This window comes from Dermacentor silvarum, chromosome 8, assembly GCF_013339745.2.
Source record: "Dermacentor silvarum isolate Dsil-2018 chromosome 8, BIME_Dsil_1.4, whole genome shotgun sequence".
NCBI classification, from domain to species: Eukaryota; Metazoa; Arthropoda; class Arachnida; order Ixodida; family Ixodidae; genus Dermacentor; species Dermacentor silvarum.
The window spans coordinates 16,860,289-16,882,496 of NC_051161.1; the positions used below are offsets into that span (position 1 = coordinate 16,860,289).

At 43.7% G+C, this 22,208-nt stretch overlaps 1 protein-coding gene and 1 long non-coding RNA gene across 3 annotated transcripts in view; one reads left to right on the forward strand and one right to left on the reverse strand.

Annotated features, from left to right (window-relative positions):
- LOC119460683 (intersectin-1-like) overlaps positions 1–22,208 on the forward strand; it is an 88,998-nt gene that overhangs the window by 28,649 nt on the left and 38,141 nt on the right. The window contains 4 exon segments of the mRNA XM_049672526.1: positions 2,345–2,386; positions 4,476–4,622; positions 7,052–7,178; positions 12,509–12,691. Coding sequence (XP_049528483.1) covers positions 2,345–2,386; positions 4,476–4,622; positions 7,052–7,178; positions 12,509–12,691 — 499 coding nt within the window.
- The window catches only part of LOC125947551 (uncharacterized), a 37,192-nt gene continuing 19,612 nt past the window's right edge, over positions 4,629–22,208 (reverse strand). For both annotated transcript variants that reach the window (XR_007468379.1, XR_007468380.1), the window contains exons 2-4: positions 12,500–12,797; positions 6,067–6,161; positions 4,629–5,456 (exon numbers count right to left, since the gene is read on the reverse strand). This is a non-coding gene — a long non-coding RNA (uncharacterized LOC125947551). The remainder of the gene's footprint in view (positions 5,457–6,066; positions 6,162–12,499; positions 12,798–22,208) is intronic.

The following is a 22,208-nucleotide window of genomic DNA, read 5'->3' on the forward strand; positions in this document are numbered from 1 at the left end:
CTGCTTAGATGTTTTAGTCCCTCTTTTTTTTTTTTTTGCACCAGCCAGGATCACGCTTAAGAGTCATGGTAGGGGGCTGTATTCTCGAAGGGTCGCTTTCTGGGATGCCTTCACTTTTGCAGACCTTAGCCTCATGGAAGCAACAGGCATTCTTCCCTCTAGCTTAGCCAATTGTTTGCTGAAAGTGATTATCCCCAAAAGGTACTGATCTAGAATACATTACTTCTCCACGATAGCAGGGCAAGGAATAAAGCAGACTGTTCTATCGAGGGGATATACAATGTGGAGACACTGTCTGCAGGCTTTCACACACAGTTTTTGAAGGCAGTTAGCTTGATGCGTGCATTTTCATCTGGTCTTGTCAGGCATCTACAAGGCCAGTTAGGGTGGAATAAACGATCAGCGAGGCCTTGAAGAACACAGTTTGAGAAACACAGCTGTGATGCATGTTGCAACACCTCTGATGATCTCTAGAAGTTTTCACTTGCCATTCAGTGTCCTTCCTATGGCAGCATTTTGTGCAGAGCGTATATACAGGAAAAGTTGGCAATGTTTGCATTTTCTCACGTAATAAGTTTTGCCAGAACATTCAAAGTCTGCTAGAATGTGTACAGATTTTAGGAAATTCATGAAAGATTTGCTAAGGAAGTTTTTGTATGGAAAATAAGACATCAAACAGTTGCAATAGGGCATTTTTAAGTAGAATGAGTATCAATTGGTTGCGATACTGGAAACATTAAGGGAGATCTAAGACAAGCCAAGTAGTTATGGTGTCACATCTGCTTACGTTGGCAGCAAAGCTGGTACCAATGGAGTTCGTTGACATTTCAGTGTAATGTCAGTATTTCAGAAACACTCACTATTTTTATCTGTCCTAAACATTTGTTGAAGAAAAATTGGAGGACACCTAAGCACTTCTTATGAGTTTTGAATGCGAAAGCCTAATGTCCAGTTTAATGCCGCTGAGTGAACCTTCGAGTTATAAACTCCTTGCGGGCAAGCAAGTGCGTTTTGATTTGGCCTTACCAAGGAGCAGTTAGAATGCAGGCGAGAGCTTGTGCAAACAAGGAACATGTGGATAACACAGGCTTGCAAGAGTGAGGGTGATGTGGCGTTGCGGTGATGCCCTCTCTTCTCTCGCAACACCTGTTGCGCTACTGCGGCAGCAGGTGCTTCCTTTCGTCTGCTCTGCTCCATTGAGGCCCAAGCCAGCAAGCGCGAGCCAGCGTCACGACGCGCGCTCGTGACGTGACATTGCAGCCAATGGGAAGTTAGGTGCCATTTCGATGCTACAGACGCCTGCAAGCGTTTTCGCTCAATGGGCCATTTCACGCTTTCTCATAAAAAAAAAAACACTGAATAATTCACTGAAACCTGCTAAATGTTTTGTGAAATTATGAAAAATTCATTGAAAGGAAAACTTCACTTCAAACAAAGAAAAATTGGCTCTTCATAAACTATTACGTTTTGCTGCTAAACAAGCCTTAAATTGTTAAAGTGGCATCACTGACAGTTGGTTAGTGTGCTAGAACAGATGGAGCTGACACTGCGTCATTTTGTAGATGGTGCTTGGCCAAAGCTATTAGCACTATTGCCCATGCACCTGCTGTCCACAGAATTCACAGTGGTCTTGTATGCACTTGTCATGGGATTGCACTTTTATCTTGTATTAGGCTATATCGTACTATTGTAAACAAATGAAATATTAGAACTGTATTGTTTCATTTCCACTTTCGCTACTTCATGTGATGTTGGCGTGATTTTGCCTTGTATGCTTAGTTTATGACTTGCACTATCTTCAGGCAACTGGATACATGGCCTGTACGAAACCTCACCCTTGCCTCATTACTTGTAGAAGGTGCCCATCCAGGTTTCATTTGTCCATACTATGTGTAGCCGTAGTAGCTACACTGGGCCATTTGGTTGATGCTCCTGTGGCACTCTGGTCTTTCAAAACCATGCCCTCCAAACATTGTTAATATATGAGCCCTACTGCCTGGCTTGGAATGCTTTATTTGCTGTACTCCGTTGCTGGTTGACGCACATCTTGTTTCTCCCTTCGTGTTCATTTTCTTCACTCTCTTCTAGTACTTATCTTGAAATTTCTTCTCGTCAGGGTGGGTTGAAAATTTTTGACCAAAATGGTGCACATGCATCTCCAAAACTGATGTGAACTTCTGTAAACCCTTTCCCCACAGAACAGCTGTGTTACATATGGCCTGCTGTGGCACACTATCTACACAAGGCTAACTTTTTGCTGGTGCCTGTTTTTAGATGCACCTGTTACGTTTTGGTGTCTCGTGTGGTGTCTACCGAAAGCTCACAACTTGCTTTGTTGTTACAGCCAGCAAGACCAGAAACGCCACAAAGTGATGGGAAGGTGAAGGTAAATATCAAGTCTTTGTAGCGAGTACTGTTTTCTTTATATCACTTACCTCAGTGCTTCCCAAACTGTTGTTGTTCTATGTTTATTTGAACACTTCTCAGCTTTTTTTGAAGAATGTGTCTAACGATGAGAAGACTGCAGAAGACGGAGAGGGGTGGGGGTGCGGGGTAAGCCAGGCATTTCTAGATGCTGTCCTTTAGCTGCGCCTCATGGAAAACCACCCACAGAGATCATGTCACATTCAGTTGATCATTGTGAAGCAGCTTGTAAGAATATAAGGGCAGCAAATGAGTGGACTGTTGATAGAAGCAGAAGTATGCATGTTGCAGCATAACTCTAGAGGAAATTGGGAGTGCTGGCACCTGGATTCCGCTCCTATTCATGAGAAATTTTGTAGACAAGTTAGTCTTAGTAGCAGTCTTGGGAATATAGTTGTCTATATTCGCATGCATTCTTTTTGAAGGTTTCCATCCCATCTCACTTGCTCTTGATTGTGCTTCTGATTGCTCTCGATTGATTGATTTGTGGGGTTTAATGTCTGAAAGCATTGCTGATGGGTATTGCGGGATGTTGTAGTGCAAGGCTTTAGAAAAATTCTAACCACCTGCAGCTCTTTACACGCACTTAAATCTAAGTATGCAGTTCATGCACTACTACTCAGAAAGAAGAAAAATCGAAAGGGTGCAAGTTTGCATTGCTATATTATTTGTTTATGGTGGTTCTCTGAGTAGTGGTGTTTTGAAAGCACCAACTTACCTTATAAAACGGAGCAGCGGACTTTTGAATTGGTATTTACTGCTACATACCTTCCCTTTCATTTGCAAGGTTCATTACAGCCTTGAGAGCAAATCTTTGCCTTATGAGACCTGCTCAAATGCTGATAGTTAGATCCATGATTTTCAGTGGCTGTGATAGCTACATTGACAGGTTTTTTTTTTTTTCTTTCTGTGCTTTGTCGAATGTTTGCGCATACATGTAACCCATTAAATAGCATTATAAAAGACCCTGAATGTTGAAAAATTGCAGTTCTTAGAGCAAGGTGCTGAGTGCATCATCCTGGTTATCTAGGTAACAAATTAGCTGCTCTTTCGTACTGCTGAAAGGAATAATACTGCCATTGCTGTAGCATTCAAAGTTATCTCAAAGCTGGTTAATCCTAGCAGCTGCTCATATTATGCAGTGCTTACCTTTGGGATATCCAATGTGCGCTGCTGCTTCATAGTGCAAGATTTGGGCTCCAAGCGAGTCACCTAAATGATGAAGTAGTGAAGTGGGTGTCTGTTGAACCACATTATCTAATATTGAATTTTTGGCCTTGGTTGGAGATGAGGGCAGGTAGCCAAGTATAATGGGGCATGCTGTTCTTATCTGATAACACCCTTTATTGGTCAATGTCGTCGCTGCCTGTGCATGATAACCTGCGAGTGGCAAGTGTTCTGTACGGGATGCAGTGCGGATAAGAAAGAGCTGATGAGTCAAACTGATAGTCTGCTTCAAGTTCCCTTGCCACAGACTGAAGCGAAAGTGAGTCTCCATTTCACTTAGACGTTGGTGCTTAAGCCTTTAATTACCAAGTTCTTTCGTAAATAAGTACAACATTCCCCAATTTTTTTATTCTAGCAAATTCTTGGGCATTATATCAGGATTTGAAAGATACATTACATGTGCGGTTTACCTATTATATTCACCCAAAATAAAACAACTGCTCTGGAAAATATATTTTCCCCTCATATGTAAGGATTGAGTGAAATTATCTGAACAGATGATAGCAAAAAATCGAAAAGCATCAAAGAGTACGTTAAGTACCAAAACTGAAATGCTTGGCGAGAAATGCCACAGCTCGTCTCTGGCAGGCAAAACAGATTCCATGGCCTGGATGAGTACGGCTTGTCTTTAACGATATTGGTACAAACAGCTCGAACGAGTACAGCTTGGGCTTGATAGTTAAAGGGTTAAACTAGAAATCAGTCATACTCCAATATTCTGGCATGAGTGGCTGCTGCATTAACCTCCCCCCCCCCCCAAACCTCTTACGATGCTCTGACATGAGCTGCTGCTCTAATAAACTTTATTTTTTCTAAACCTTCAGAACTCCAAGATAATAAAGAAGCCAGAAATAGTGTCGGTCATAGCCCCTTACAAGGCGACTGGCCCGGAGCAGCTGACGTTGGAAAAAGGCCAGCTCATTCAAGTGCGGAAGAAAACGGACAGTGGCTGGTGGGAAGGAGAACTACAGGTGTGCATTTTGCTTGCGTGAAGTCTGGCTTCTTTTCCCCCACTTCCCAAATTGAGTTCTACTGGGCAGAGAAAAGTGCATGCAGGGTGATCCACGAGGAGCAGAGCATGTGCTTGGTATGGAACAGCCTTTAATTAAAAGCAAAGCTCTCTTTGTAAGGCTGGGCAGGATTTGATGCTGTAGTGGTTGGACTGTGCAGAGGAGGATAGAAGGTGAGAATTAGATGTTGTGTAGAGGAGGGGACATGCACTCATCATTCGCTGCTGCAGCAAAGTGGACACCTGTGCTTAGTTGGCGGCAGAAAGGACAAACTCCCGGTGTTGCATGTTGTGTCTGAAAGGATGAACGCAGCGTTGCATGTTTTGCGATGCTATTATACATGACAAAAGCGAGGTGCACGTTCATGCACAGCTGAGCATCTCGCTATCATGCCTGCGCTGGATAGCGCTGCCACTGTCATGCTTTCACGGTACTGACGCAGCATGCGCAGCCCTCGCTAGGAGAGTTAGGCATTTGGCTGCAAAAAACGATGAAGCCAAGTGGACGCACAGTCACATTCCGCTCAATCAAATCTGCAGTGTAGCCAGGGCAATGTGCTGCCTTCCACTGCAGGCATGAGCATTTTGTACACACACTAGCATTCCTTCCGAGCTGCTGTTTGCATACCACAGCCCGAGGCATACAGTGGTCTGAGGCAATGAAGCTACAAGCGCCAACTGTTTTCTGTCGGTCTCTCCTCATGCACCATTGAGGTGCAATGCCACCAACGTCAGTAGTGGCGCGGGAGCAGAGCTGCACTTAGGTCCGCCATCTTGCGTGCGAAACGAACCAAAGCTGCGAGGAAAAGCCACACGTTACGTTCGTAGGAGCCATGCTCGTCGCAACATCAATGATGGCAATCGACCTGTGCTACCTCTGTTAGAACCTCGTCGTCTACCCACTATAACAGTTTCTTACAAAAATTACTAGAAGGCTAGTGTCTACAGCAGCTGCAAGCATGGAGGCTTAGCCAGCATGGGAATGATGGTTAGTACATGGATTTGCCTAATCTTCGTCTTTCTAGCTTCAATTGGTTTTGTGACTTTGCAAAATGATAATTTTCAACAAAATATTGCATTATAAATGTTACAGTTCACGATGACTGTATGTGTGTGTGTGCAGTGTCTTATTGCCTTTTTCATTTAGAAAAATAGGATTACTTCAAAATTCAGGCCAATAAAGGCAGATGATACGTAGCAAACAAAGCGGCAAGAACATCTGATGGCATAATCGCAAAGATCAGAAAAATTTATGTACTATCATTCCAGTGGTAGCTGAACGATCTCAGCGCAGGAGCTCTTTCTAGTAAATTTAGTAGGAAACTCTATGCTACTAGCATTATCTTGGACTCTCAAGGACCACTTTATAAGCTGTGGTTCGATTTCTTCTATGTGAATATAAATACCTTGTTACATGTGATGTGATGTCTCCTAGTACTGCATCCTTCATTGCGCATTGCGTGTGGGCGCCATCTGTTGTAACAGATGCCAATCGGGAATCCTGAGCAAATTCAAAGTGTGAAAAAAATTATTTATCATGGAATTTTTGCAGGGAAAAATTTTTTAAACGTGACCGACTTGTTTTGGAAACAGTCGTGTCTACTTTGGTCATTAAAGAAAGCGCCAAACTGTGGTGATGTGCCACTGCCATCACCAACTTTGTTTATCTGTGCCTTTGTGGCAGCTTTCCCATGCTGCATAATTGCTTTTTGAACCACATGACAGCACTCTGGAGGAATGGTGGCACGAGTGGCAGATAGAAAACATGCGCACAACTCGGGCTACCTATGGGAGCCCTGTACAGCAACTCTACCATCTCCTTAGCGTCTACTGTGCAAGACTTCTTTCTTCCTACTCAGATTTTTTTTCATGGACAAAAGGAGCACTTGCACAAAGCACCTTGCTGTCTCCACACGAGAAACGATTCTGGGAAAAGGTGGTTCCTGCGCTCAATCTAGTGGGAAACCAAACATGCAAGACTGAATTTGGATGATGTATTGCCCCCTTCTTTTCTGTCAATTGGCTGCATGGCCATTTTCTATCACCTATGTACCAATGCACCCATTCAGCACCGCTTCTAGCTTGCAGGAAGCATCTTTGCATATACAGGACAAATTTGCAGTTTAAGAGTAGTGTTTCTTGTTCTACCGTTACTAGGTGCCATTTATTGGCAGTAGTGGCAGGATTGCAGTTTCCACGTCTAAAATGTGAGTATTGGTATTGGGTTTAAGATATGCAAAAAGAAAAAGCTTCCAGCTCAAAGATACTGTGAATCTGTTCTTTCAGTATGTCAGCGAATCTTGTTTTCTGTCACCTCCTGCTGTGATAAGCACTGATAAGCAGCTGGAATATTGCTGAAAACATTTGTCTGTTGCATCCCTTCATGTGCAGGTTAAAGGGAAGAAGCGACAAACTGGCTGGTTCCCTGCTACTTACGTGAAGGTCCTTGGCGGAAGCGGCACAAACAGCAGCCGAAACTCTCCCGTTCCTGCGGCATTTGGCTCCAGCACTCGTGGAGGTTAGCATTTTTTTTTCTATTCTGTTTAAAGCTGCAAAGAAAAACCTGTTGGTGTTAGTTGGTGCTAACTTGAAAAAGCCTACCAAAAACTTGCACTTAAGCAGTCTTTATGTCCTCTCACGGCCTAAAGACAGCTTGGGGACATAGTAGCCTTACAAACCAGTTCCTGTATCTACTAGTATGCTCCAAATATGCAAAAAAGTTTTTTAAAAAATAAATATTGTGGTTAGATGCAAAGAGCAACATCTCCTGCTGCGATAGCTTAGTGGCTATAGACGGTTTCAGTGTTTACAAACAAACCTCGCTTGCCGCTGATTGGTTGCCCCATCGGAACTTCCGGCAGGAGAGCTAGAAGCACTTCCGGCTATGTTGTTTGAAGGCATGCGCGACGTGAGGTCGGCGTGTCGATGTTTGCACTGCTTGGTGGAAGTCTGTGATGAGCTGATTCTACATCGTGAATATTGTTGAGATGACGAGCGACTACTTTAAGGCGCTTAGCACCGAAGCAAAAGATTGGTATCGCCAAAAGCTGATGTTTAGAGGCAGAGAGCTGCCCGATCCGCTGGACGATGATGTCGTGTGATTTTCGTTTTCGCCGGGCTCCAAACACCTTCCCTCAGTTACTACCCCGGAGTAACAAGCGGAGCATCTTAGTGAGGACATGCAGTGAACGCAGACTGTTGTCTTCAAGGCAGGTAATGGGACTGCCGAATACTAGAAAAAATTTAATGGCACTTTTTCTTCTTTCTGGGGTTTTACGTGCAAAAACCAGTTCTGATTATGATGCTCGCCGTAGTGGAGGGTTCCGGATTAATTTTGACCACCTGTGGTTCTTTAACGTGCCCTACAACACAAGCACACGGGCGTTTTTGCATTTTGCAATGGCACTTTTATTGCTGCAAGATGGAGGATGAAGTGGTAAGCTGTGCATGTGTACATGCACATGTTTTCTGCGTCATATGCCTTGTTTCTGCTTTTCAATATGCATTCACAAATAAATATACATTCTCAAAAGTCGTTTAGTGCAAGAAGCCTAGGTCGACTGAAATGGGACTAACTTAAATGCTCACGAATTTTCCACACTTCTAACAAAATGAAACCTGTAGTGTTGGGCATGAGATTGCAATCCATAATTGGCCTCCGTTAATTCGTAAATGCTTTTAGAATGTCGCCGAAACTTCCTACATGCATGCACGGAAATCGCTAACTTTTCTGCGATTCTGCTCTGCGATACCGATACGAATGCTCACATGCCGTCGCGATGGCTCAGCGATTACGGTGCCCGGTTGCTGACCCGAAAGACGCCGTTTGGGCCCCGGCTGTCGCATTTCGATTGAGGCGAAATGCTAGAGGTCTGCGTACTGTGCGATGTCAGCGCCCGTTAAAGAACCACAGGTGGTCGAAATTATCTGGAGCCCTCCACTGCGGCGTCCGTCATAGCCGGAGTGCGCTTTGGGACGTTAAACATGATAAACCAATGCGCACATGTACCTAGGTAGTAAAGCTGCACAAGTGCACTTGTGCCCCAGATACGAAAAACATTAAAATAATACGGCGGCAGCATGGCACCCGCTAAACAATAATTTAAACTCGTGTTCGTAGCATGGCGATCTACACCGAGGCAAGAAACTGGACGAGCGGGCAAACTCGGGCCGAGAGACGAGCTGCTCTCGCGTGAGTTACACGAGATACGGCAAGAACAATCGCGCTGTAGCACTTTTATTATTCAGCATTATAGCAGTCCGGCTACTCCACGTAGTAACGTACCTTGGATGAAGTGAGCAGAGCAAATCCGGGAGCTCTTGGTAGGCTCCCAGATTTGAAAAACACCGTTGACGAGTAAACGTAATGAAAACAGTCGATGCTCCAAGAGCTACTTGCCGTCACGGAACACAGTGAATGCCACAAGTCGCACTTATATCAATATACCCGAAAACTAACACAGAATATGCACAGGACGAGCGCGCGAGCGAACAAATACCAGCAAAAACGAGCAAAAGGAACGGCTACCGGAAGTTTTCTAAGGGCGCCGGATGCCGGCGCACAGCGTTGCCAGAGCGCGGTGGCGCTGGATGAAACCGTCTATAGCATTGCGCTGCTGAGCTTGAAGTAGTGGGTTCGATCACCCTTTCTGACGAGAAATATATTCTGCCTTCGGATGAGAGTACTGAAGAAGAAAGCAAATGCGAGGATCCTAGAGAAAACAGTTCTTGTGGTGATTAGCCACTTTGTGGTGCAGACTGGAGACTGCACGCTGTACAGGAGCCTCGAGAATGAGGAAGGTTTTCTTAAATAACTCACTTGCTACACATATGTTCACACGAGAGCTCTTCCTGTGTGGCATCCAAAACACCTTAAATTGTTCCTGACCAGAACATCGCCTAATGAGCAAGTGCTCATGTCTCCAGAGGGTTAAATTTGGTTCCACATTTTTGATGCGCAGCCGTTAAAAATAGGTAGGTATCTATGTTCTGAGAAACAAATGTATTTGCTCCCTTATGCAACAACCATAGGAAGCCTTTAGTTAAACTTCAGCTGCTATTCTATTCGTTATTATTGGCACGTGCTGTATTTACACGATTGTAACAGGTGCCCGAATGTAATGCGCACCCAATTTTTGTTGGCTTAATAAAGTAAGAAAATACAAGTGCGCCTGAATGTAAGATGCACCTGAATGCAATGTGCACCTGATTGCAACACGTGCCCAGATCATAAAATGAAAATATAGCCCGTCCCCATGTTTGCGATGGAAAAAAAATGAGTCATGCAGGATTTAACTTAACATAAGGGAAACTTAAATGAACTTTTATAATGAAAGTGGCACGTCATTGCCATTTGCGCTTCATTGGCTGGATATACCAAGCCATACAGAGATGTATTCTCGAGCGATCACATTTAGAGATACTACTATCACTATCGCGAGACTCTGCATCGGGACTTGTCGAAGTATGCGTTCGACAGCATTCCTGGCACTGCACAGATAGCGAGCTTGCCACCGTGCGAGAAAGTCTGCGGCTGATTACGTCGGCGCAATTGGTGCCAAGTCGAGCAAAATCTTGCGAAAGTGATAGTATCTTCGAGAGTTATTGCCTGAAAAAAACTGCTTAAGATCGTATTCGAGTTCAAAATAAACCCACAGCAGCCTTCACAAAATCGTGCTCTGGCGCCATTTTGTGATGACAATAACGCTGCATCTGACGGTTCCGATGGTAGGCTGTTGCAACGCCGCGAGTACTGTTTTGATTTCGTATCCGATAGTAATGTGCAGGCAATTTGCGTATCCCCCCTCCCTCTTTTTGTTTTAAAGGTGCACGTTACATTTGGCTAAATATGGTAAATGTCGTGGAGCTGCAGCAGCTTGATCTAACTCCACCACAGAAATGTGCTGTTCATGGGAGAAGGCAACCTTGGATGGCATGGTTAAAGAATTGCTAGCGTTTTCATGTGCAAGGTTAAAGCTGATTGCACCCGCATATGGTTTCAGGTGACGTACGAGAGATAAAAGGTTACTGCACTAAACGTACACATTAATCACAGAAAATTTTGCACAGTGTGCACGTAGCATTAGGTGCCATCATTGGAAAATCGGGTGGGCTCTTCTACACTGCACAAATGCATACACACCAGTGAAAAGCAGGACAGGCAAGCCGGAGGGCATCAGGATGTGCATTTTGCGATGACATCAACATGTTTAGTTGACGAGCTTTCTGTTGACTATCGACTGTTAGCACATTGAACGGACTGGAGAAGGCTAATATAATGTTTCTGCACAACCTGCTGGTCTTACACAAAGCGTGCCGTGCAGCTGGAATTAGCAAGGTCTGCGCTTAGGAAGAAGGGTACAGCACATCCGCTGATAATTTCTGAAATGCATATTTTGCATAAATATTACACCAAATTTTTGGGATGCAGGCCTTAGATGGGTGAGGTTCTTACAGAAGAATATGCCATAGATAACTGGAGTTTTAAGAATAAAATTGTATATGAGAATAAGTAATGCTGACTTTTCAGTCGGCACGTGCCCTAGCCTTCTGGCTTCATTTGTGTAAGTGCTGCTTTTCCACCGAGAAAGTTACTTGCAAAATTTCGGAAAGCCCCAATTTCATTTGGTGTTTTGTGAAGCCATCGAACATGCACAATGTCTCGTATTGTGTTATGGCCTGTACACAAACTATTTCCTGAACAGAGCTGATGGCACACAGTTTACTTGGTACAGTAAAACCTTGTTAATTCGGCCCCTTTTAATTTGGATAATTCGGTGTCCCCGCTCCCTCCCTTCAAAAATGTACGTAGCCCTATGGCAGCAAATCTTCGTTAATTCGGTGCACAAATTTCGGTGCACAATTGTGCGCGCACCGGTTAATATGGACTGAAGGCAAGCCAAGGACAGCGCTGGCCCATAATCACCATCTATAATCGCGTCGATAGCGATCTCGATTTCGTTCGCAGCGGTTGTGGTAAACGGTAGTTTCATTTTGACGCAGTACGCGCGACGGTTGCATGCCTTCATAACTGCGTAGTCGCCATCCATGATCGCGTCCATAGTGACTGCGGTTTCATCCGCAGCGGTAGTGGCAGGCAGTAGTTTCATTTTGAATTGGTGCGTGCGCCGGCCGTGTGCCTTCAGAACCACAAGGTTGTCGTCCATGATCACGTCGATACCGGCTGCGATTTTGTCAGCAGCGGTTGCGGCAAACAGTTGTTTCGTTTTGACTTGGTGCAAAGCTGTCGAGGATGAAGAGATACATTATGATGGACGGACGATTGGGGGAGGTATTCTGTAAGAGCCCACCTATTGGACACGTTCATTTCGTCTGCTGCTGAAGTGCTGATTGACTTTGGCACCTGGCTCCTGCTGACGCACACCCCAGCCCAGCCAATCAGAACTTCAACACCAGATGAAATGGACATGTCCACTAGGTGGACTATTTCAGAAGACCACCCCTGTTGGTGACCAGCTCACTGGTGATAAAGTAATTGGGATGTGTGCGCGATACTGAAAAGCGTGTCTCAGATAAAGGTGCATGCCGCCGCTGCGCTGTGAGAGCCAGTCAGTCATGAGATGATTGGAATTGCAACTTCTGCACACCTTTTGGGCAAAATACAACAAGATTTGCTCATTCATTATGCAAATAAAAGCATTTTGATGTAGTGAGTATTTGTTGTTTTTCTGTTACCCTCAATAATTCGACATTCGGATAATTCGAACATTCTTATTTTAAACTTCCTTGAGATCCAAATTAATGCAGTTTTACTGTAATATTGTTGTGCACAGTAGTACGATAGATTAGCCAACACTTGGATGGTGTTCACTCTCTCACCTTCTACAGAGCAAGTGCGCGCCCTGTTTCCCTTCATCGGGCAACAAGAAGACGAGCTGTCCTTCCAGAAGGGTGACCTCCTGGTTGTTTTGAGCAAGGAAGATGCCTCCTGGTGGAAAGGGGAGATTGCGGGCCGAGTCGGACTCTTCCCAGCCAACTACGTGGAGCCCCTCGACAGGCCAGTTGACAAATGTGAGTTCTAGCTTTGGATTCTTGCAGCTTTCGCAGTTCATTTTCAGAAGGGCCAGTGTCCAGGTGGAGTTTGGTTTGTGGCCATGATATTCTGCTCCTGATCATTCTGCACCAGAGCCAAAATTATCACAAGAATGTCTTGGCAGGCTAATAATGCATGTTTGGTAACGTAATTGTCTGCAAAAAAAAAAAAATAAACGCATGTCAACTGCCAATGTCTCCTTGCGCCCTTTTTTTCTCAGACAATAGGCCCTTCTCACAATTCGCAAATGTACTTCTCTGCACTGCACATGTGTTCAGGTATAATGGTCATTGTTCAAATGAAGACTGAGTGCTAGCTGCACATGCCGGTGCTTGTATCTTGCACATGGTTGCTGCACCAGAGCCACGTCTACATTTTTCAGTCACTATGCAAGTTAACTGTGCTTGTACACACTGTTTGCATAAATAAGTATGCTGCCCTTAGTTGGGCCAGCTGCCTTGCAGGAAAGCTAGCTTTACAATTATAAAACCAAAGTTATCATACTTCAACGGTACGACAGAGCTTAATTTGACTGTTAATATCTCTCTCGCTATCTCTCTATGTAGTGTGCAGCATAAAAGCATTAGTCACATAACAAAGGGAACCAGCTGCGATTACAAAAATATTCTTTTTGCAGTTTTCTGAATGTGATCAATAAAAACAGACTTTACGCCGTGATCAGCTATTAAAGTACATGTGAAATGCATAAAGGCTCTCATTAGACAACCGCTAAACTGATTTCAATAAAGCTTGTTGCATTTAAGAGGGAAAGCCGAATTCTATTTACTGTAGGATGTAGAATTTTTATTAAGGACCTCAGCTGTTGCAAAATTTATACAAAAGCGGTATGTAAAACAAATTCAAGTGCTACGGGCTTTATTAACGGATTGCGTTAGGCATAGTCACGTCAAGTCGAGCACAGAGTAGCCGAGCACAGAGCAGCCGAGCACAGAGCAGCCGAGCACAGAGCAGCCGAGCACAGAGCAGCCGAGCACAGAGCAGCCGAGCACAGAGCAGCCGAGCACAGAGCAGCCGAGCACAGAGCAGCCGAGCACAGAGCAGCCGAGCACAGAGCAGCCGAGCACAGAGCAGCCGAGCACAGAGCAGCCGAGCAGACCCAGAGCGCGAGCGGCAGCGCCAAGACGTCCGTCCTATTCCTCTTCAGCGGACAAGTGGCAGGAGCGATGCTCAATCTCTTCATTACACAAGCATAAAGTTTACAAATTCATAACTCTGCACCAAGAACAGATATTGCAGTTCCATAAATTGTATCTTTAGACCATTTTAAGCGAAAAATGTAATGTATGAGTTTACATTGTTCTCAATTCTCATTAAATGTGATGTAAAACAGGTACATTGTTCTCAAGGGTGTAGCAAAAGTTATACTCACAAATTAGCATAGGTCGGTAGTACAAGCGGATACGCACTGATCTCACTCACCCATGTTTTCCCAGTCTATGTGCTCACTCACACTCATGTGCACTCACCCTTGTTCGCACTTGCTAACGTTCCTACCCGTGCCCACTCACACTCACTCACATTCATAGTCACTTCCATTCACACTTACCGGCACCCACTTACACGACTGCTCCCACTCATCGGAACTCGGTCACATTTATACTCACGTCTATTCACACTTGCCGACAGTCACTCCCATTCCATGCACACGTCTACTCACACCCTGCGTCATTCACGAACAGTCTACCTCATGCCCGTGAAATGTGTGGATCAGGAGCCAGTGTACACGTGCGTGAGTATGCTGACCTATGCAAATTAGTGGTATATTTCGGAGCTTGGTATAATATACCAACTTTTTTTTTTTTTGCTGTGGATGTCTCAGTAGGTGCAGTTTACAGAATTCTGATATCATTTTTTTCTTTCCTGAGTTATGGATTTTTAACTTTATGCTTCACTTTCTTTTAATTTTAAAGCGAAGCTTTATATGGCTAGGCGAAACGAAAAGCGTCTGTCTGTCGACTGTGTACAGAAAACTAGTATCATCATCAGCATTGTCTCGAGCGTCATCGTCTTCTTCCGCAGCTGGCTGGTTGGTACCCTTCGGGTTGAGCTCGTGCTCGGCACGCGCTCGTGCCACTGCTCCCGCATTCGTCGTCTTCTTCCACAGCTGGCTCCATTGCCACTCATCATTCCAGCGTAGAATTTCACTTCTCTTCTTTCGTCGTAATGGGGATGCCGTGTTTACGGGGGTATGAGCCATTGATTAAGGGTGGGGTATGAGCCATTCATTGTCTTACGTGACGGACAGATTTAATTTTGAAGCAATTTAATTTCGAAGAATCGCAAGCGGCAATGGGCGGTCGTATGCAGCTAACCACATTGCCGAGCAAACTTGTGACATCGAATGCAAGCGACAACAGCGGACTGCAGGCGTACGTTCTGTGATGTCGTTCTCTCTGTTGCAGACGAACATGTGTGTAACGTCATTAAGAAGCACAAAGACATACTTTAATACTTTAATGAACCGTCAGGATTAACCAAGTCATAAACACTGGGGCCGCACGTTTCAGCTTCGCTGGTTAACCATTTGTATGGAGTGCTTGGGCGATTATTTTTTTCAATAATTATTGGGGAAAAAAATTGATAGCATAAATGAAAAAATTTGCTTCCTACATTTGGTAAACATTAACTTTTTTTTAAATGCAAGAATTCTTGTCAAATTCGGTGCAGTGGATGCAAAGCAAAAGTTCCTTCGTTCTCATGTATTTAGATGTATTAGACTTCCTGAGCTAAAGCTTCCCCTAAAGCACTTGAACTACGTGGGTCAATTCTAAATGTGTAATAACAGTAGGCTTCATTGGAAAATTAATTCTGCTTGCAGGAATTCTAGAAAGATGAGTAATTTGGGCACCTTTATTAGTTTACTCAGATGCATTGCACTTTGCTTAAGCTGAACATGCACTTTCATAAGTCATATAAGACAAATATTTTCATGGTCCCTCCAAGAGCATAAATGTGTGCACTACATGCAGTTGGATTTACTATGTAAGGTCGCTGACCTATTTTCTCGACACGGTCAAGGCTGCAAAAGTTTTCGAATAATTGGGCAGCTTAAAGAAACTAACTTCAAAGGTAATTTAATTTTATTGTTCTTTACAGTGCAGAAAAATTGTTTACAGAATTTTGCTTAATGCTATGATTCATTGCAATATGATTCATTTATTGCGATAGGTACTGAGGTCTGTACCCAGCATCTCCGCCAAAATTATACGGGGATTCCGCATACATAAACAGGAAGGAAGAGTCTATTTATGCTATGTGTACACTGGTATTGAGCAGCAGGGCCAAGCGGCAGCTCGTGCAGCGATTTTTCACAACCTTCTCCTCTTCACACTCCAGGTACTGCTGCACCGGTGTCGCGTTCATGCGTAAGCGTCACATAACAATATCTACTTGAAATTTCATCATGGTCGAGGCTGTGGTTGCCTTTCACATTTGCCCACTGGCAGTCTGATCTGTTGTGCATCATTGCAACAGATATTGCGTGGCGACTCTCAGTTTAGGCTGTGTTATGCAAATTGTTTGGATCTTTCTACGCACACACAAGCCCATGCCGTTCCGTTCGTCCAGCGGTGGCCGCATTTCAGTAGGGGAAAATGCAAAAATGCTTGTGTATCATGCATTGGGTGCACATTAAAGAACCCCAGGCGGCTGAAATAAATTCTTGGTCCCCCACTTACAGCGTGCCTCATGATCAGATCATGGTTCTGGCTCGTAAAACCCCAGAATTTAATCTTTTAATGTTTTTGCATTCTGTTCTCATTGGAATACAGCTGCCATGGCTGGGAATCAAACCAATGACCTCATGCTCAGCAACAGAATACCATAGCAATAGAGACACCGCAGCAGGGGCCAGCTTTTGTTTTGGTTGAACAAAACTGCAAAGGCATTAAGGGCTCCATGAATCATTTATGGGAAAGGACAGCTCTTATTGAAGCTGAAGGATGAGTCTACAGAACCAGTGTGCTTAAATTTTAAGTGTTTATTTACTGTTCCTTTCTATAGATTGAAGAGTAAAGTGAGAGAAAGGAAAAAAAAAAAAAAATGTTTTGCTTATGCACTCAGCACAGAGCTGTGACAGCAAGAGCCTGTGCAGCGTAGTTAAGCCCATTTTCAACATCGTGTGTTGTGGTACAGAAAGTGTTTTCTGTAAATGGTTGTTGTAAATTGTACTTGCTGTCAGGGGGAGGAACAAGTACGTGGATTGTTGATGCATTGGGTGCTTGAGAACATTTGTGCATTTGGCTAGCTGTTCCCTTTTTGTGGCAATAAGAGACTCATTTTTCTACCCTAGATATGACAACTGCAACAGCCTAGTTGCAAGGTGAGGCATATCTGTGTGGCATTGTAAAAGCTCTTTTTTTTTTTTTTTTCATGGAGATTTGACCTTTGCACACAGTGGGAATTATCTGTTGGCTCTTATTTGGCTTGGCTACAATAAACGTTTGGTAGACCTTCGGGCCTGATTTTCAGGGTGCAACTTTGGTGTACGTTTTTTTTTTTTTTTTTTTCATTGCAAAACTTTTCTGTCCTATTGTATGCTGAAAAATGTGCTGAAGGTTGAAATGTTTAGCTCTTACTGACTTTTGTTTTTGCTTGTTAGTGGTCATGGCATTGCTTGAGGACATATAGTTTGTGGTAATGTAAAACACGCACGGCTCGAGTTTAGGGCTTGCATTTCTTTGGTTAATGTACTCCATGCTAGGCGCAGGTAGCTGTGGACTCCGCAGTATTGTAATGATCGTGGACGATTTCCGGAAAAGAGTGCTCCCCATTCTTGAGAACTTTTTCTCGAGCAAATACGGGACCTAACCTAGCAGCTAACGGTAGCTCAAGCTTTGTGGAAACTTTTGCAGCCTTGCTTCAGGGTGCTCTTGACTGTACCGAGTATATTTTATTGGCTTAAATCTATCGGCCCTGACAGCTCGGGGGTAACACTAGTGTTTTGTGTCTCTCCGCAGGATGTCCCGTTGACGAAACTTGAGAGAAAGAGGGAGAGAGAAGGGAAGCGCATTGAGCCGGCCCTGGAACCTACTACTCCTCTTCCTACTCCTTCAAACACACACACATCGCTTGTCCCTCTGTTCCACCTTCTTCGTTCGAGACGTTACGCGCGCTCCGAATCTCTCCTCTTCGCAATTCTCTGCCAAAAAGGGAACTGCTCTTCATGCTCACCGTTCCTCCTTCTTCTTCTTTTTTTTTTATGTGCCAGTGCTGCAGAAACTCTTTTTGACTCTGAATGCCTATTGCACTGGTGCGGACACCTGTGAGTTTGTTCTTGTTGTGAGGCAGTGGCGTTCCTACTTTATTCCCCCCTTGTTGTTTTTGTAGTTGCTGTTTAGAAGTATTTTTAAGCAAGTTTGTTCCCTGAAAGCATCTCTGAAGAGTTACCGCAGACGGCTGATTCTGTTGCCTGAAGAAGCTTCACTCATGCGGGGGCTGTGCGATTGTTAGAATCTCCTGTAGCTGTTCACGCCCCACCTTTTGCTTGCTTTGCACATCTGTTGTTTTGCAGCTTATGCATGCCAAAACTGTTTAAGCTGCGGTTTTTCTTATGACTGCTCTTCAAGGCACGTTGTTTTGCATTTACTATATACATCTGCTGTTACGGGGGACATTGGTTGTTACGTGTTGTAGGTTTTTTCATGTCACGGTTTTTAAACACACACACACACACACAAAAAAAAAAAAAAAAAACGGATTTTAAACATGCATTTCTGTGTCTCATTTCATGCTTAGCTTCTGAGCAGGATCTGACTGACTGTATTGCCAGTTCTGTGCATTTTTTTTTCTATTGCTTGTTTACGTATTTTACTATATTATAGCGTCATGACTTTTTCTTTTTTTTTTACTAATGCTGTACCGGTGCCTGGTTTGTTTGTGATGCTAGTTCTGAGACAAATCCTGACTGCTTCTAAATCTATCTAACGCATTACTTCAACCTTCCTCATGGGTTGTGCTGTGACTTGACCAGTCATCACGTCACTTGCTTTTAGTTAGGCTTTTATCTCGACTCAATTTTCTTCTGCATAGATGTCACTTTCATGCGACTGATGGGTAGTAGTAGCATTTCTCAGCGCATGTGCATTTGCTTCTAGCGTTGACTAGACTATGAAACCTCTTCTCCATTTTTGCATGATTCTTGCTCTTTTCTTCAGACTAACAATTGCTTCAGTGGCAGTAGTAGATTCCAGGGGCTCTTGTTGGGGTCTCTCTGTCTTTGAGGCAGGCCCAACATGTACTATGCGTACTCTGTCGACTTCTAAGCACTCCAATACACTCCCATGAATTATACCTGACTTCCATCGCTGTTCACTCAACCCTTGTATTTATTTGTGCTATGTGCAAGCAGTTTGACTAGAGCTTAGCCGTGTGCTGTCCTCAAGCAATTGCCCTTGCCTTTGCCAGGGGCCGCATAATAATGAACTGTATCTGAAAGTGTCTGTGTAGCTTCACTCCGCGTCACTGGTTTCATATGTGCGTTGCCTTTCCTTGTGCACTAGCCGTGGAGATGTGTCTGCTAATCAAAAAATACACAAATGAAGGAAGCTTCTTTGACCAGGTGGTACTGCATAATATTAATGCAAGTAGCTTCTTTTGTATCTCTGAGCCATGGCCAGAGTGGTTGTTTATGTGCAAGGTAACTGTTGGAATATGGAGACGTCTTTTTGTAGATATGTAAGTAAGTGGGTTGGACACTTTTGTTGCGTTTTCTTTTTTTTTTTTTTTGCATTTGTCTTATTTGAGCTGCATAGAGAGGTTTAATAAATTTTTTTCTGGTGTGACTCTTTTGTCACCCCTTAAATTTCTGTGAAACGCCTGAATTTTGCTTACTCCCAAGTGTGTGTACACAGGTGTGGCACACAAGTTACTGTTATCATTTCCCAACCTGGCATTTCTGCTGCATTAGTTATCATGTAAATGGTTTCACATGGGTGCAAAAGGGCAGCTCGGCCTGTGTGCTAGGCTTTGCTAAAAGACGGGTATGCACTGAGGTATTGTAAAACCTGCATGCAGTGTTCGCAACTTCCTGCAGCTTCTGTATAAGGAAGAGGCGGAGCGTGTGATAATTTAGCTGCCATGCTTGGTCCCAAAAACCTTGGTAGGCTTGTGGCATGTGCAGCACACACATTGTGGGGTGTATCAATGATATTCATGGTTGAACCAACCATGGCTATTAACATGTTATCCATGGCAATACCATGGCCAAATTGTGAGTGTATTCTGCCAACAGTTGTTTATGGGGCCAGGAATTTAAGACTAGCAAGGAAAGCTGGGAGAACGGTAACGACAGTACAGTGAGTGATAACAAGGGATGTTGTCATGTGAACCTGATTCGACACGATTCTCTCGCAACAGAATCGCTGACAACATTCGAGAAAGTTGCGATACTTGCAGGTGCATCTTGCGCCAAGCAATAACTTCGTAACAGGGTTTAGCCAGTAAAAAAATAGTCGCTAGAAAAAAGATAAACAGTGTACACATGTCAATATGATCTGGAATCTCAGCTCTGCATCTGCCATCAGCTGTTTGGTCTGTGTACTGTGGGCTCGGAATAGTCTGCTTTCCTGTTGGCTATTCAGAAAAGGTCGTTAAAGGTTCGACATTTCACTACAGTGCCCTTCTTTATTAGCTGTGACGTCTTCAAGTTGCAGCTCGCCATTTTATGAGTATCGAAAGCCAAAAAAATGGTGCTGTCTTGCAAATGTTGGAATGTGGACAGTAGAGCCCCATGATGAGCACCTGATTTGTCAAGTTATATCAGCAGCTTGTCTTTCCTTGGTGATATTTAACAGTGTAAGCAGCTAGCAATGGCAGTGCCTGCTGACCACAAAATTACAGGTTTGATTCCCAACTGTAGCGGCTGCATCTAATACAAGCAAGAAGCAAAAATTTGTGTGCTTATGTGCGTTGAAGAATCTAAAACGGTTAGTGTTAAACCGGAGCCTCTGCTACTAAGCTTTCACTCATAGCCCCGATGGGAGATGTGAAACCCATCCATTAATAACAATGCAAGCTGTCATCTGAATATGCCTACCTTGGTATTGAGTCCTGATGCACTTGCATTTAAGCAACAACTGTGGCATAGCCACAAAAAATCCTGAAGGTAAGGTGTTAACTGCGGGACGTTTTTGTTATTTAATAATGATACAAAGGTGCGGTGGAAACATTTTGGCTGTTGCAACCATGAACAATGCTAGGAAGATGGAACTCATGTGATAGTGTCTAGCTCTTTAGTTATGTTGGCGGGTAGCCTATAAGTAGCATAACAACACTTATTTCCTTGCTTGTTGATTTATTAGCTCTCTTCTTTGACTTGCTATTCTTGAGCTATCGAGTAGCATGCAATGCGCATAACATTTGCATTGTTAAAAGCCAGATTACGTTTGTTTATACATGTGTCCGGGCTGTTCTAGCAAACCTGTTTGGTCGTTCATCAGACAGTCATCTAGATGGCTCAAGTTTAATGATTATTGACAGATAGTACAGGAGCCAGGCAAGAATGAAGGCTATAGAGCTGTCCTTGTGGTTGTGCATGTGTATATTGTAGAGTTCATGAAATGCCTTCCTTTCGACTGGTAATGCAAATTTTCTGAAAAACCTGGCTGCCTGTTGTGCAAGGTGAATGGCTACAGTCCAGAGTAGCTTCACATTATCTGAGTAGTTTGAATGCCTGGTATTGTCCACTGTGTGTTTTGTGCAGCGGTGTGAATACTCATTTTGGCAACAGTCACTTAAGCTATCTGTTCCCACATGCAGTGATGTACTGTCAACTAAAGCGAAACAGTCAAAGTGAACTAGTATGTGTCTTTGTACTTCCACTGCCACCAATGTCTCTGGCATTGGTGTAGCTTGGGCTTAGACAGCATTTTTCAGAACTATGGAAGGTTGAATGGCCAAACCACACTGTGGCACCATGTTGTGCTCTGGAGTACAAGACATAGAAGGTGGTGAGAGGTGGTTCTTGTTTCCCGTTCATATTTCAATTTATGACAATGAGACATCATGAAGGAAGGAACTTCCAGTTTACAAAACAACTGGAAATCAGTTATTATGTATTTATGGCTGTCATATTACAATGCCTTCCTGATTATTCTGGGGCTTCTTGTGCATTTAGATAATTGTCTTCATTGCACATATAACAGTTAATTGTAGCCTCGTTTCTCTTTGCACTCATATTGTGCTCAGTACATCTTCTCCTGTAACAGTGTCCTCCAAAACCTTTTCCATGTTGGCTAAAAGCTTCATGAAAAATGTGAATAAATTAAAGAAGCAAACTTGCATTGGCTGAAATATTGGAATATGATACATTTTAACCTGAGGACATGAGGTCTATATTCTGCTTGGTCATGCATATTTGCTGCGACAATGGGAAATTATTTTGTGAACATTCGGGGCATGTTTCTGCCGAATTCTCACTCAGCGATTACATTTTCGAGCAATCATCACAGTTGTCTTAACCCTGTAATGCCCAAT